The sequence below is a fragment of the Orycteropus afer genome, unplaced genomic scaffold, assembly GCF_000298275.1.
Source record: "Orycteropus afer afer isolate SDZICR_OR568_19922 unplaced genomic scaffold, OryAfe1.0 scaffold00394, whole genome shotgun sequence".
NCBI classification, from domain to species: domain Eukaryota; kingdom Metazoa; phylum Chordata; class Mammalia; order Tubulidentata; family Orycteropodidae; genus Orycteropus; species Orycteropus afer.
The window spans coordinates 2,902,414-2,918,195 of record NW_006921981.1 but is presented as its reverse complement, the minus strand read 5'-3'; the positions used below and the strand labels follow the sequence as shown (position 1 = coordinate 2,918,195).

The window sequence follows — 15,782 nt, the reverse complement described above, 5'->3', positions numbered from 1 at the left end:
TTTTTGTATGTTGTGTTTTCATTCTCATTTGATTCAAGGAATTTTTAAATTTCATTTTTTATTTCTTCTATTACCCAGTCATTTTTAAGGAGGATGTTTTTCAGTTTTCATGTGTTTGCTCTTTTTCTGTTGATCTTCTTATTGTTGATTTCTAATTTGACAGCATTGTGATGTGAGAAGATGCTTTGCAGTATTTCAATGTTTTTAAATTTCTTAAGGCTTGCTTTATGGTCTAACATATGGTCTATCCTGAAGAATGTTTCATGTGCATTGGAAAAGAATGTATATTGTGCTGTTGTTGGGTGAAGTGCTCTGTAAATGTCTATAAAGTCAAGTTAGTGGATTGTAGTGTTTACCTCTTCTGCGTCTTTGTTGAGTTTCTTTCCAGTTGTTCTACCTTTCATTGAGAGTGGTGTATTAAAGTCTCCTACTATGATTATAGTCATCTATTTGCCTTTTCAATTCTGTTAAAGTCTGATTTATGCATTTTGGGGCTCTTTCATTGGGTCCATAGATATTTATTATGGTTATACATTCTTGTTCAATTGATTCTTTGATCATTATATAATGTCCTTCCTTGTCTCATATGATGGTTTTTGTCTTAAAGTCAATTTTATCAGAAATTAATATTGCCACTCCTGCTCTTATTTGGTTGCCATTTGCTTGATATATCTTTTTCCAACTACAAAAAGGGCAAGGAGTCACATGTTATTACCTCCTCTAATCCCACAAGAGGAAGACAGAATCACCATCAATAGCCCATGGCCTATTCCTGCAAGGCCAGACATGCTACCTCCCTCCAGCCCTTTCTCCAACCGTTCCTCCCAAAGCACCCACCACCTCTCTCCTGGGTTCAATAATTTGCTTCAGTGGCCACACAGAACTCACAGATTATGGGGTTTATTAGGGAAGCACCAGGCTACAATTCAAGTTCAGGAAAAATGCTCAGTCTCTCTCCCAGCCCGCTGTCTCTCAGCCAAGTCTCTCACAGTCTCTCTCCCAGCAGTGCATGTCCCTGGGTGTCTTACTCAGCAAGGCGTGTCTCTTACATCTCTTTCCCAGCAGGACGTGTCTCTTTCAGCAGCACGTCTTCCTCAACCAGCAGTCAGAGAGAGGCCTCCTTTTGAGCTTAGCAGAGTGGCCAAACTAGTCAATCATAGCATCAGAACTCTAAGCACCTGAGAGAGAGCCTCCCAAAGCATTGCGTTGTGTCACGCCCAACAGAAATAACCCAGGTAGATAACATTTACAATCAGGAGCTCCTCAGTTGCTCATTCCACCACTGAGTTTACAATGACTTATGGGTAGAAAAGCCATACTAAGTATTTTACTACACTGCACCAACCTTTGATTTTTAGTCTATTTTTGTCTTTGAGTCTAAGGTGTGTCTTTTATAGACAGCATATAGATGGGTTATGTTTTCTTATCTAGTCTGCAGTGCTCCATCTCTTGAGTGGTGCATTTAATCCATTAACATTCAGTGTAATTATCGACAAGTATGATATGGTTGCTGATCATTTTGTTATGTGTTTTTCATGGTGTTCCTGGTTTCTTTGTTCCACATTATTTTTGGTGCTGAGCTCATTATGTTTACGAATTGTGTTATCATTTCCTTTGTTGCTGTTGTTTTACTGTTTGCTGAATATTTGTGCTTGTCCTCTTTTTTACTGTGATGTGAAGGTTTATCGTTTTTCTTTAAGGTTACCCTGTGATTTATAATTTCTCCCCAAGATTAGAACAGTCCATTCTATCTTGCAACTCTCTCAACTTCACCATTTAGAAGTTCTGTAACTACACAGTATTTTCCTTCTTTTTGGTTTGTAGTTGTCCTCATTTTCTAATTGATGTTTCTAGTTCCCTGTTTACAATCTTGTAAGCTTATTTTACTTTGGATATTTCCATAGCTGTGTTGGTTTCTGGGTTATGTCATCTTGTGTATTAATGGTTGGTTGTTGTTTCCTATTATTGGTTCTGTGTTCAAAGGACTCCCTTTAGTATCTCTTGTAAGGTTGGTCTGGTTTTAACAAATTCCCTTAATTTCTGCTTGCCTGGAAATCTCCTAATTTCACAGTCATATTTGAGGGACAATTTCCTGGGTATATAATTCCTGGTTGGAAATTTTTCTCTTTTAGCATTTTATATATATCATTCCACTGCCTTCTTGCTTGCATGGCTTCTGCTGAGAAATGAGAGCTTATTCTTATTGGTTGTCCTTTGTAGATGACTTTTCATTTTTCCCATGCTGCTTTCAGGATTCTTTCTTTGTCTTTGATTTTGATGAATTTCATGATGATCTGTCTGGTGATTTTCTTTTGGGGTATATCCTGTTTGCTGTTTGTTGGACTTCCTGAATGGATATATTCTCATCTTTCATCATATCATGGAAGTTCTCTTCCAACAAGTCTTGGACAATTTTCTCAGTAGTTTTCTTTTTCTCTTCCTGTTCCAGAGTTCTGATTACATGTAGGTTATTCTTATAATGGTATTCCACGTGAACTTTCAGCTTTCTTCATTTTGTTTTGACCTTTTTTCTGAGTGATCCCTTTCCAAAGTATTATTCAGGTATTTGTCTTCAATTTCATAATTCTGTCTTCCATTGATTCAATTCTACTCTTTTGCCCTTTCAATGTGTTATCTATTTCTGAAAATTTAGTATCAATCTTCTGGATTTCTATCTGTAGATTTTGTATCATTTCTAATTTTTCATTTATTTTGTCATTTTGTTCTTTTATTTTCTTCCAGAATTCTTCTAGGGTTTTGTCTACGTTTTCCTTAATTTTGTCAGTGTTTTCCTTGAGCTGTCTCTCAGTCCTTTGAAGACATCTAAGTATAATTCTTTTGAATTCCTTATCAGGGAGTTCCAATGCTGCTTCTTTCTCAGGGATGTGTTCTGGGTCTGTATCCTGCTCCTTTGTTTCTATCATTTTATCTTACTTCATTGTGTGGACCATGATGCTCTGTTGTCTCCAAGACATTGTGATGTTGTTGTATTTAGATCCCTGTTAACTGTTTGTGAACAGCAATTAAGGGTGAGTCAGGCTTTTGTTGGTGGGCATCTATTGTTGGCCAGTTGGTGGAGAAAAAAGTGATGTCTCTCACTCAGTAAGTGGAGCTGCAGGAGGTGCAGGTGTGGTTGCGTTGTATGGGCAAGGTTGCTGTCTCCAACTCAGTTAGATAAAAACGACAATTGAAAGACCATCAAGAAAGTAAAAGCAAATGGACAAAAAACACACTGCATAAACACACAGGGAAAATTATCAAAATAAGAAAAAAGAAATAATAAACCCACAATATCTGGGGAAGAGGCAATAAGAAAAAAGAGGTAACGTAGGAGAATAATGAGGGAAAAAATGCGAAAAATGCAAAAAGAAAACATGGAATGTGGAGAACCATGAGAAAGAAAAAAATGGGAACCAGGAACAGAGAAGAGAGAAAAGGTGAAAACTAGAACCTGGGTAGGGAATAATAAAGAATAATAAATAGGATGAAAGAAAAAAAATAACTTCCAAACAGACAGAAACAAACAAATTAAGGGAAATAAATCTGGGCAGCATGGGCAGGCTTTGTTGGAGCACACAGACTGGGATGGAATTCCTACTGGCCCAGAAGGTGGGTGAGAGTGAGGGATGGCTGGACCTCCATTCACCAAGAGGGTGTGGGGTATAATAATAACAAGGGGAATATTGCACCTTTCAGTTGTTTATGTCCAGAATGTCCTTGTGGTCCCTGGCAAGCGGAGCCTATTCTTAGGTCCATGGAATCTGAGAGAACACTGTTGTTTTAAATACCCAAAATGGTCAAACCGCTTGTAAACATTCAAAATGGCTGCACCCTCTGGATAGCCAAAAGTCCATAGCTCAGCCTTTCTTCCTCTTCACTGCTTCCCCTTTTATTAACCAAACACCAGTGCAGTCCTCTGTGCAGCCCCTGGCCAGCAGGGCTGATTTTTAGGTTAATTCTTAGGTCCTAACACCACTTGGTAATATTTAAGCTGTCCATGCCATCAGGATCGCTGACAGCCTGCAGCTCCATGTCTCCTTTTTCAGTGTTTTCATGCAGGTTCTTCTACTAGTTGTAATTTAGCCCACTTCTATATTCTTCCTTTCAAAGCTCAGGGTTCCAGGCTTTTCTTCTATATCTGTGTGAATTGATTACCCTTTTCTTTGTTGAAGAGGGTCTGTGTAGTTTGTCTGCCTATTCCACCATTTTACTAGAATGTAGGCTTTCTTCATTTTGTTTTGATCTTTTTTCTGATTGATCCCCTACCGAAGTAGTATTGAGGTATTTGTCTTTAATTTCACTAATTCTGTCTTCCATTGCTTTGAGTGTATTCCTTTGCCTAGTCAATGTATTATCTATTTCTGAAATTTTAGTATTAATCTTCTGGATTTCCATCTGTAGGTTTTGTATCATTTCTAATTTTTCATTTATTTTGTCATTTTGTTCTTGTATTGTCTTCTAAAATTGTTGTAGGATTTTGTCTGTGTTTTTCTTAATTTTGTCAGTATTTTCCTTGCTCTATCTCTCAATTCATTGAAGGTACCTAAATAATAATAAGATAATAATAATAAAATAAAATAATTCTTTTGAATTCCTTATCAAGAGTTCCAATGCTGCTGCTTTCTCAGGGATGTTTTCTGGGTCTATATACTGGGCCCTTGTTTCTACTATTTTATCTTGCTTCTTTGTGTGGACTGTGATGATCTGTTGTCTTTGAGACATTGTTACATTGTTGTATTTGTATTTAATTCATAATTATATATTGGTGTGATTCACCCATGATTCTTTTTTTCCCCCTCTGTTTTGTTTGATATATCTGAGTAAGCAGGGTACTGTGCTCTATTCACTAGTTGGCAGCACTTATGTACCAACTACCTGTCTCCTGGTGGGTGTGATAGACAATGAGAGTGGGTGCACAGATCTCTGTTAGCTGTTCATGAAGAGCAGCTAAGGGTGAGTTGGGCTTATATTGGCTGTCATCTATCCTTGGCCAGTTGGTGCAGAACCAAGTGGTGGCCCTCACTCAGTAGTTGAGGCTGCAGGAGTGTGGGTATTGGAATGATTGCTGTCTCTCACTGCATTAGAGAAAAAGAACAACAATAATAATAATAACAATAATAATAATAACAATAATAAAGTAAAAACAAGAGGATAAAAAACACACACTACATAAACACACAGGAACATTCACCAAAAAGAAAAAGGAAAGGCAATAAATATTTAAAGAAATACATTAAAAAGACAAAAGCAATATAAATAGAAAAAGAGGAAAAGCAAACAAACAAACACCATATCTAGGGAGAGGGGAATAAGAGAAAAGAACTAGAGTAAAAGAATGAGAAAAATGCAAAAAGAAAAACAATGGGAAGAACCAAAAGAAAGAAAAATGATGGGAACCAGCAAATGGGAAGAGAGAAAACCCCAAAAGCTATAATCTGGGAAGGAAAAAAAGAAAGAATGAAAATTAAAAAGAAGAAAAAAGGAATAATTTAAAAACAAGCAAAAAATCAAGATGGGGAAGGGCAGGGCAGAGCACCCAGGTTCCAGAGCACACAGACTGGGATGAACTTCTTGCTAGTCCAGAAAGTGGGTGGAGGTGGGGGATGGCCACACCTCCACCAAGAAGTTGTGGAGTATAAGAACAGCGAGGGGAATATTGCACCTTTCCAATTATCAGCCTCCAGTGTGGTTGCCCATGCTGTCCTCGGCCAGTGGAATCTATTCTTAGGTCACTGAGATGCGAACGCTGCTGCTTTAAATATCCTAAATGGCCACACCACTTGTCAACATTTAAAATGGCTACACCCTCTGGACAGCTGAAAGTCCACAGCTCAGTTTGTCTCCTGGTTTGCTGTTTCCCTTTTTAGTTGTCAGCCACCAGCGCAGTTGCCCATGCAGCCCTTGGTCAGCAGGGCTAATTTTCAGGTTACTGGCCCAGGTCTTAATACCACTTCCAAATATTCAAACTGGCTGCACTATCAGTATAGCTGACAATCTGCAGCTCCATTTGTCTCCTAATTCACAGTTTTCATTCAGGTTTTCTACTAGTTGGTATTTAATCAACTTTTGTATCTTTCCCTCCAAAGCTCAGGGCTTCAGGATTTTCCTCTGTATCTGTGTCAATTGGTGTCTCCCATCTGTTGAAAAGAGCTCTGGTAGCGTAGTGCCTAAGGCACTTGACTGCTAACTAGAAGGCAGAAGGTTTAAACCCACCAGCCACTCCTCGGAAGGAAGATGGGGCAATCTACTTTCGTAGTGATACTGCCTCGGAAACCAAGGAGGGGTCGCTATGAGTCGGGTCCGACTCGACAGCACATAACAACAACAATAACATCTTTGTTGAAGAGTGTCTGTGTAGCTTGTCTGTCTATTCTGTCATCTTATCAGAAGTTCAATAGCTCCTTACTTTTAATTTCAACCAGACTGTGCCATTTTTGCTCTATGACAAGGTCACAAATAGCTTAGTGAGCAGGTTAGCAGAGACCATTTGACCTTAGGCATTAGGTTCTTTTGGAAAATTATCTATGTGCAGCCAGCTTCCAGAAGTAGGAACTCAGGGTCTGACTAGAGCCTGTTTCAGGATGTTTGACATGTCCTTGGTGTCTGTTTCTGTAACATCCCCTGTGCTTTGATGTTTTTTTCTTGAAAAATTAACAATGACCTATAAAAACCACTTTCACTATCTCCTCTTCAGAGCACCCTCATAGATATGTGCAGATGACTCTGCCCAATTCTAATCATATCTACTGACAATAAATATATTTGTTATACAAAGTTATGGTGTTCCTGTAAGCATTTAGGATTTTGTCAGTGGCCTAGCACATTAACTATTTGTACCACTCGGGGATTCTTTACTCTGCCTACAGAAGTAGAACTATAACCCATGCCTGGCCAGTAATATTGCCTGTCCCCATGTGAGAAACCTAAATGGACAAACACCCAAAATTAATGTAACTATATATGTGTTGTGAGTAGATACAATTCAAGTCAGGCAGCATCAATCTGAATGTATTGGGAAGGCCCTCCAAAGAGGGGACAGTGAAAATGGGTTATATAGGTCTTTGTTACGTTAATTTCTCAGCATACAACATCAGAACAAGAGTAGGGTTGGTTGGAGAAACAGAGTAAAGACATGCTACATATTTTTCCAGTCAGATCTGGGCTGCATACTTTAGGAAAACAGTTCCTTGAAGGTTCAAAGTTCAAAAGGACACCTAAAGGCAGATGGCTGAGTGGGTCACCCTAACTCCATGAACCCAGAAATCTGGATGGCAGAATTAAAACTTTCTTAACTGGAAATTGATTAGTTCAGGTAAAGGCATGTGATGTAAGTGGGGCAAATAAGAGGCATTTCCTGGGATTGATATATTGATGTTGGGAAAATGAAGTTCCATTTCTGCTTGACTTGTTTAGCTGAGAAGGCTTAACGTGGGGTTATGGGAGATTCTGCCATATGGGGAGAGGCCCCTCAAAGAATGAAACCAAAGAGAAAGAATTAGAATCGAAAGACAGAAAGTAGCCTGGTGATGCCAAGTCCTGGATTCTAGTCTCTGAAACTCTAATTCTTCCCTTTTTTCCATGAGCTTGTCCCACTCTCACCTGCACTTACATGAATCACTTATTTCCCTTCTTTGCTTAAGCTAGTATAAATTTAATTTCTGTTTTGCTTCGATGTTGATAGAGTCCTGACTAACAGGTCTACTACTATGGCCACTAATAAATATTTCCTTTAAGGGGCCTTGATAGTTCAAAAAGTACCAAGATAGATTAGGAAAGAAATAGATTTTTAAAGTGAAGTTACTCCCTGGAAACATCATATATAGATGTGGTATTAGATTATAAAATCAGTGCATAAGACAAAAACCCATTTAGACTCAGCTATAAAAAGAATGAAGTACTGATTATAGTGACAACATGGATGAACCTTGAGAACATTATGCTAAGTGAAAGAAACCAAGTTCAAAAGGCTATATATTGTATGATTCTATTGGTAAGAAATGTCCAGGTTAGCCAAATCTATAAACAGAAAGTCGACTCAATGCCAGTGGGTATGTTTTTTTCGTTTATGGACAGAAAGTAGATCGGTGATTGCCAAGTACTGGTAGAGGTGTACGGGAGGTGGAGAGTGATTGCTAATGAGTACCAGGTTTCTTGTTTGGATAATGAAAATGTTCTGGAATTAGTAGCAATGGTTGCATAACTCTGTGACTATACTAAAAATCACTGAATTGCTCACTATCAATGGGTTAATTTTATTGTTAGTGAATTTTATCTCAAAAAATCCACTTATGCTAAATTAACCTTGACAGTCTTCTAAAACACTCTAATATAACTTGGTTTAGCTTCAGTATAAAAATAAATTGAGCTTCTTCTTCTTTTTTTACTTTTATTATTAGTTGACTACTAAGGTAGTGTGTTGTACATTTAGCAACTCTATAGCACAGTGCCTAAGGCATCTTACTACTAACCAGAAAGCTGATGGTTCAAACCCACCAGCCACTCCACAGAAGCAAGATTGGACGATCTACTTCCGTAAAGATTTACTGCCTCAGAAACTCAATGGGGTTGCTATGTGTTGGAATCAACTCGATGGCAGTGAATTTTTTTTTTTGGTATTACAAAAAATGTATCATAATTTGAATCCTGCTTTGTTGTATGAGATTCTCACATTATAAAGGCCAAGGAACTGAAATTGGAAGCTTTCAAAATAGACTATGTGTACTTCTTGACTTTCTGAGAGGTATTCAGGCACATATAATTTTTTGAGTGTGTTATTGTTGTTGTTGTTATGTGCCGTCGAGTCGGCCCCGACTCATAGCGAACTCTCCTTGGGTTTCTGAGGCAGTATCACTACGGAAGTAGGATTGCCCAACCTTCCTTCCGAGGAGTGGCTGGTGGGTTTGAACCGCCAGACGTCTGGTTAGCAGGCAAGTGTCTTAGCCACTATGCTACCAGAGCTCCCTTTGAGTGTGTAGTACATGTATTTTGTATTGTAGATGACATACAATACAATTAAAAGAGATATATGGACTTAGATTATATTACTTAAGGAAAAAATTACTTCCTTTTCTGTTCTCTTTCAAATCTAGATTTAGAAATTACATCAAAGAGAAAATATCAGTGTAATGTTAATAATTCTTTCACTCTTCTTTTTAGCCAATGTCTCCTTGTTTCTCAGATCCCTTCCCTCTAATCTTCTTTTGTCTTAATGTATTTATCTATTCTAGATAACATATTTCATATAAGTGAGATCATACAATATGTGGCCTTTCGTGTCTGGCTTCATTCACTTGTGTTGTTGTACGTAGTTGAGTCAGACCTGACTCATAGCGACCCCTCCTTGGGTTTCTGAGGCAGTATTACTACGGAAGTAGATTGCCCAACCTTCCTTCCGAGGAGTGGCTGGTGGGTTTGAACCACCAGCCTTCTGATTAGCAGTCAAGTGCCTTAGGCACTACGCTACCAGAGCTCCCTTCATTCACTTAGGATGATGTTTTCAAGGTTCCTCTGTGTGGTAGTATCAGTCAGAACTTCATTTCTCCTTATAGCTGAGTAATATTCTATTGTATTATTATACATAATATTTTGTTTATCCATTTATCTGTTGATGGATACTTGGGGTTGTTTCCACCTTTTGGCTATCACTGCAATGAACATCAGAGTACACGTGTCTGTCTTTGAGTTCCTGCTTTTAGGTACAGATAGCTTTTTTTTCCTTCTAATTTTTATTGTCATTTGGGTGAAAGTTTACAAATTCATTTTGCATATGGCAGTTGAAACACATCTGCAATTCCCCGCAATGTAACAGCTGTCTTCCTACTACCTCCCTGTAGTTACAGATTCTGTGTGTCCTTCTTATGCATTCCTGCCCCCTGAACTATCTTCCTGTGCAAATACTGCCCTTCTGTTCTCCCATGACTAATCGTTCTAAGGAGTTTATCTACCGGATGTAAATGTTCACCCTATATGCCTGTCTATCGTTTGGCTGGAAGCCATGGGAGTGAGTTCAAATCCAGACCTGAAGGGTAACTAAGGGCCATACTCTCCGGGGTCTCACCACGTTCTATCAGAGGCACAGTGTTTTTGTTTTTTAAATTTTATTGTGATTTGGGTGAAAGTTTACAGAACAAATTCATCTTCAATACAGCAGCTCAGTTACACTTTGTCTCATGACATTGACTGGAATCTCCCACAATGCAATAGCTCTCCTCCCACTTCCTCCCCATAGCCACCTCTTCCCTGTGTCCTTCCCTCCCATGCACTCCTGCCCCCTGAGCTGTCTCCCTGTGCATGCACAGTTTTTCCGTTCTCCCATGACTGATCTCTCCAAGGAGTGTACCTACCTAATGTAAAGGTTCAGCTCACGTGCCTGTCTTTTGTTTGGCCACAGGAGTAGGTTCAATTGTAGACCTGAAGGGCAGCTAGGTGCCATAGTCTCAGGGGTTCCACCAAGCTCTATCAGACCAATAAACCTGGTCTTTTTTTTTTTTTTTATGATTTTGAGTTTTGTTCCACATTGTTCTCCCGCTCTGTCTAGGATCTCCTACACAGATCCTCCTCTGAGTGATTGACAGTGGTGGCTGGGCACCATCTAGTTCTTCTGAGCTCATAGTTATATAGGCTGAGGATTACATGGTATACCAGTCACTTGGACTAATTGTTTCCATGCGTTTTTGGTTTTCTTCATTCTTCTTTGCTCTGGACAAGGAGAGACCCATTATTGTATGTAGATGGCTGCTTGTAAGCTTTTAAGATCCCAGTAGCTACTCGCCAAAATAGGATATAGAATGATGTTTTTATGTGGTATGTTATGCCAATTGAGCTTGATGTCCTCTGAGACCATGGTCCTGAGCCCACAGGTCCAACTCCTTGCTCCTTCTGAGTAGCTGGTTGTGGCCAAGAAGTGACTACAACTCTGTCCCTTGTCAGCTCTTCCATATACCTGGTAATTCTTATAGAACATACAAATACAGAAACATTGTCTGCCAACCCTATACATGGTCATGGGCATACTCCCCCCTGCCTAGACATACCTAATGGTTCAGCCTGTCCACCCATCTATCCACTCGGAGATCAATGTTTGCCATCACTGACAATGCAGTACTGTATGATGTAGAGGCACAGATAATTTTAAGGAAATGAATTTTCAGATCCTCACCTTGTGAATATTATCTTTTCTAAATTGACTTGTGGTCAAGGCTCATGTCATAATTCCCTTTTCGTTTCCTACCTCCAGTTTCTCAATTTTCAGAAGAAAGGCATTTGTCTCACGTGTCAAAAATTCTTACCATGGTATAAACCTCAGAATGCCAAAGGATGGGACAACCTGAGAGACTGATATTGGGGAAGCCTCCTTTAATCAATGCAACATAAAACCGTGATAAATCCTTGCACTTTCTTTTGTGTTATATTTTTCAAATATAATTCAGAAGGAATTCTACATAATTGAGTGACACTACAGTAAAACTCTTTTCATTCATTCTATTTATTTATAGGAACAATCTATAAAAATGAAAACTAGGATTGGAAGCCAGTTTAACTTTATACAGTGCCTCGTTAATTACTATGAATTACCTCCATCACTATGAACAAACCCTACCCCAGTGCGAAAAAGAAGTTGCGCACCAAAACGCAGACGTTTGCAGGGACATCCTTTTGCAACTACCAACAAAAACCGAGAAGTGCAGTTTTTCCCTTACACTCGAGTTAATTCCAGTACGCACAATGGCACACGTTTCTGCTCACTTGCTGATCCCATATACATAAAAAAGTTCCTAAAAGCACGATTCTGTTTAAATGATACATCGTTTGTTCAGGCCAACTCTAGCGAAACTCCAGAGCACCCGGCGGGCGGCGCATTCTCCTTGAGCAGGTGTCCCTTGCCACTCACCGCGAGCTTGGCAAGGATAGGGAGAGCGTGGCAAGGTCAGGGCGAATCGGCAGGAAGCAAGGCGAACAGCTACATCGGTTTCACACGACAGTCAGAGACAGCATTTGTAATTTCAAACAGGCTTGATCGGCGCGAAAGGCAAGCGGGCGCCTGCACCACACAGAACCACCTCCAGGAATGCCAGCCTGCCATATCAGTCGCCCGCCGCACTTCTCATTTTTGCCAAAAAGCTAGAGAACTCCGCCCAAAGTTGCGCGCCTATCAAGCAGGACCCCGCCCACCAGAGCTTAGCTCCGCCCCCACCTGTCACTGTCCCCTGTCACACCACTTCCGGATCCAGTTTCCCAGCCGGCCTCCGTCGCTCTGCACCTCCTTCTTCTCAGTTCTCTTTCCGCTTCTCTGCTGCCTCCTTTAGCACAGTCACGTGAGGGGCAAGCGCGGGGGCTGCCGGGAGTAATACTGCCGGTCGGTCAGGGTCCAGCCTTAATATGGCCGGTCCGGTCAGACAGTGACCAAGGTTTTACCGTCGGGAGGATTAAGTGGCGATTGTCTGCGTCTCCATCTATTGAGGTGGAATGCGAGAGCGCTGGGGCGAGCGCTGAGAGCGGCGGTGACGGGGCGTTTAGTGGTGTGTGTTCCCGGAGCCGAGGCGGCTGGGTCTGTTCCTTCTATTCGTCTCAAGGCTCCAGTGCGGAGCCCCGCCCGGCCGGGCCCGGCCGGCGGGCGGCGGCGGCACTGCTACAACCGCAGGATCAGCCTCTAAGGGTGGGCCGGAGGGCGGGCGCCGCCACTGCTCCTGCTGCGGCGATGGCCCAGTGTGTACAGTCAGTGCAGGAGCTAATCCCAGACTCATTCGTCCCCTCTGTCGCCGCGCTGTGTAGCGACGAAGCTGAGCGGCTCACTCGTCGCAATCAACTCGGCTTCGCAGAGCTGCTTAAGCCTTTCTGTCGCCTCACTTCCGAGGGTATGTGGTCTTCGCCCTTTCTCGCTGGGGCGGGGTAAAGCCGAAGTTGGGAGAAGGAAGTTGGGAGTGGGCAAGGAAGAGGAGGTGATGTTTACATCCCGGAGCGCGCAGAGTGGCATCTGGAGTTGGGGCCTCCAGTGTCTCGGGTGGTGGCTGGAGGAGTGGCTACGGGAAGGTTGTCAAGACAGCGCGGTTCTAATCTCAAGCTTCTCTAGACACTGTTCCTTCTTTCTTGATCAGTCGGGGGCTCTTAGCTAATTTAGTTTTTTTTTTTTTTAAATGAACCCCAGAGAAAGGCGTTGGGATTGTCCGTTCTCAACGGTCATGCCGAGGGAATTAAGAAGTTGCATGTCAGTTAAGGTAGGAAGATGCTGCTTCTTAGTCCAACAGGGTCTTAGTAAATAAAGATAACGTGTCATCTTCCCTTAAGTGTTAAAGCAGACTTTCAAAGTTGCTTGAGGATTCCATTTTTCTAGCAATGAGGCTCTTTATCTCTCTGACTGAACTTCTGTTATCTTTGAAAATATGAACACTTTGTTATGTATACAGTATTTTGCTTAACTTCTCAAGAAAATTGAAAGTATTGTATATAAATAATCAAACTTAAAACAGCCTTTTGTGGTTCACGGATGAGGAAGCAGTATGAGTTACAGTTAATTTAACCTAGATATTGTTAGCGTTACCTAGCGTTAAACGAATGGAAAAGTCCTAACATTGACTTTTTTCAGATAAAAATTCATACTTTTTTTAGTGGGAGAAATGTTGCCTTTATTCAGGAGTTAGCTATTTTCTCCAGCTTTAGCTACTTTATTAGGGAAAAATGTATGTAAGATGGGTAGGTAGAGTTCAAAACTTCAAGTATGGTGTAAAGTATAGCGGAGTACAAGTAAAGTTCCTTGACTTTGAAGGCATGTAATAAAGCTGTGTCACAGGAACGAGTGATGTTTATTTGGTTATGTGCCTTCTTTATAGAGAACATTGCTGTACAGGAAGTTCATGTATTGGCATGCCACAGGTGCTCTTTGGGAGAATAACCACATTATGAGCTTGCTTTTTGTGCTTAAGAGAGAGAGAGAGCACAGTCCAAAAATGACACAGTTTGGGGACTTTTGGATTTTTTTAGCCTACACCTAAGTCATTTAACTCACTTTCTCCAGTGTTGTACTAAGTCAACAAGAACAATGAAAAGTTCTAAATTCTTAAATGCAGACAACACCAGTGAGCCAGTTTGACTTTACAAACTGGCTCACTAGTGTTGTCTGCATTTAAGAATTTAGAACTTTAGTGTACTTACTTTTTCCATCTTTATTAATAAAGAAGAATAATGCTAATTCCTGATCCTACTTTATGTGGATTTTCTCTTTTACTTCTATTTGAAGTCTGTGAGGTAGATACTGTTTATTATCCTCAGTTTGTATCTGAGAACATTGAGGCATAGAAGATGTTGTCCAGAATCTCACATCTGGGAAAAATTTAAAATAAGCACTGTGACTCTAAACAAAAAAAAAACAAATTCACTGCCATCAAGTCGGGTCCAACTCATGTCAACCCCTCCTTGGTTTTCCAAGGCAGTATCACTGTGGAAGTAGATTGCCCAATGTTCCTTCCAAGGATTAGCTGGTAGGTTTGAACCACAAGCTGATTAGCAGTCCAATGCCGTAGGCACTATGCCACCAGAGCTCCCACTGTGACTCTAGAAAGTTCTTAATCATTATTTCATTTTATCTTCTGTTGATATTTAGAATTACTTATGCTGTAGAGCAGCTCTGTCCAATAGAGATATGTCAGTCATGTATTTAACGTTACACTTCCTAGCAGCCACGTTGAAATGTGTAAAAAGAAAACAGGTGAAATTAACTTTAATAATACATTTAACATAGTATATCCACAATATAACCATTTTAGCATATAATCAATATAAAATATCTTTGACATGTGCATTTTGTACTTACACCTCTATTTGGACAACACACATTTCAAGCCTTAGTATCCACATGTGGCTGGTGCTACCATATTGGACACTAGAGCCATAGACACTCAGTATCAGTGTACTTCTGCTTCCTTTTGCGGAGTGGGAGAGATTTATGGAAGGAGTGAAATAGAGCTGTACTTTAGTGGTTAGGTAGAAAGTTGATAGAAAAGAAGAGGGTGAGCATTTCCTGTCGAGGGTTGAGAGGTCAGAATGAGATAGGCAAAAGCAATAAATTATGATTGGCTGGTTGGGGAATGTTGTTGTTGTTGTTATGTGCCGTCGAGTCAATCCCAACTCATAGCGACCCCTCCTTGGGTTTCCGAGGCAGTATCACTACGAAAGTAGGATTGCCCAACCTTCCTTCCGAGGAGTGGCTGTTGGGTTTGAACCGCCAGCAGTCTGGTTAGCAGGCAAGTGTCTTAGCCTCTATGCTACCAGAGCTCCCGGTTGGGGAATAGTACATCCCTTTTTGAGGACAGGATAATAAGAGAAAAGGATTCTAGATAGGACTGGACCTTGAATTCTGTGAATGGGATTTCTGTGTTTTTTTTAACCATTTAAAAAATCTTTCCTATGCATTCTTGCCTTCTGAGCTATCTCCCTGTGTAAATACTGCCCTAATGGTCTCCCGTGGTTGATTTTTCTAGGCAGTATACTTACCTGGTGTAAATGTTCATCTTACATGCTTGTCTGTTGTTTGGCAGGAAGTCACGAGAGTGAGTTCAGTTCCAGGCCTCAAGGGTTTTTCGGGGCCATTTAAATTTTATAGCCAATGATAAATGGATGCTAGTTACGAATTTTTGATTAAGGGTATGAAATTTTGGGAGATTGAGTTGTGTTGCAGCAGTATATTGACGGAGAACTTCCAGAGGTTCAAGCCGGATTCAGAAGAGGACGTGGAACAAGGGATATCATAGCTGTTGTCAGATGGATCTTGGCTCAAGGTAAAGAATACC

The 15,782-nt window shown here is 40.6% G+C and overlaps 1 protein-coding gene across 1 annotated transcript in view; it reads left to right on the top strand.

Annotated features, from left to right (window-relative positions):
* Positions 1–12,697: 12,697 nt before the first annotated feature.
* The window catches only part of TRAPPC8 (trafficking protein particle complex subunit 8), a 121,328-nt gene continuing 118,243 nt past the window's right edge, over positions 12,698–15,782 (top strand). Inside the window, exon 1 of the mRNA XM_042782627.1 lies at positions 12,698–12,854. Within this exon, the coding sequence (XP_042638561.1) occupies positions 12,698–12,854 (157 nt within the window). The remainder of the gene's footprint in view (positions 12,855–15,782) is intronic.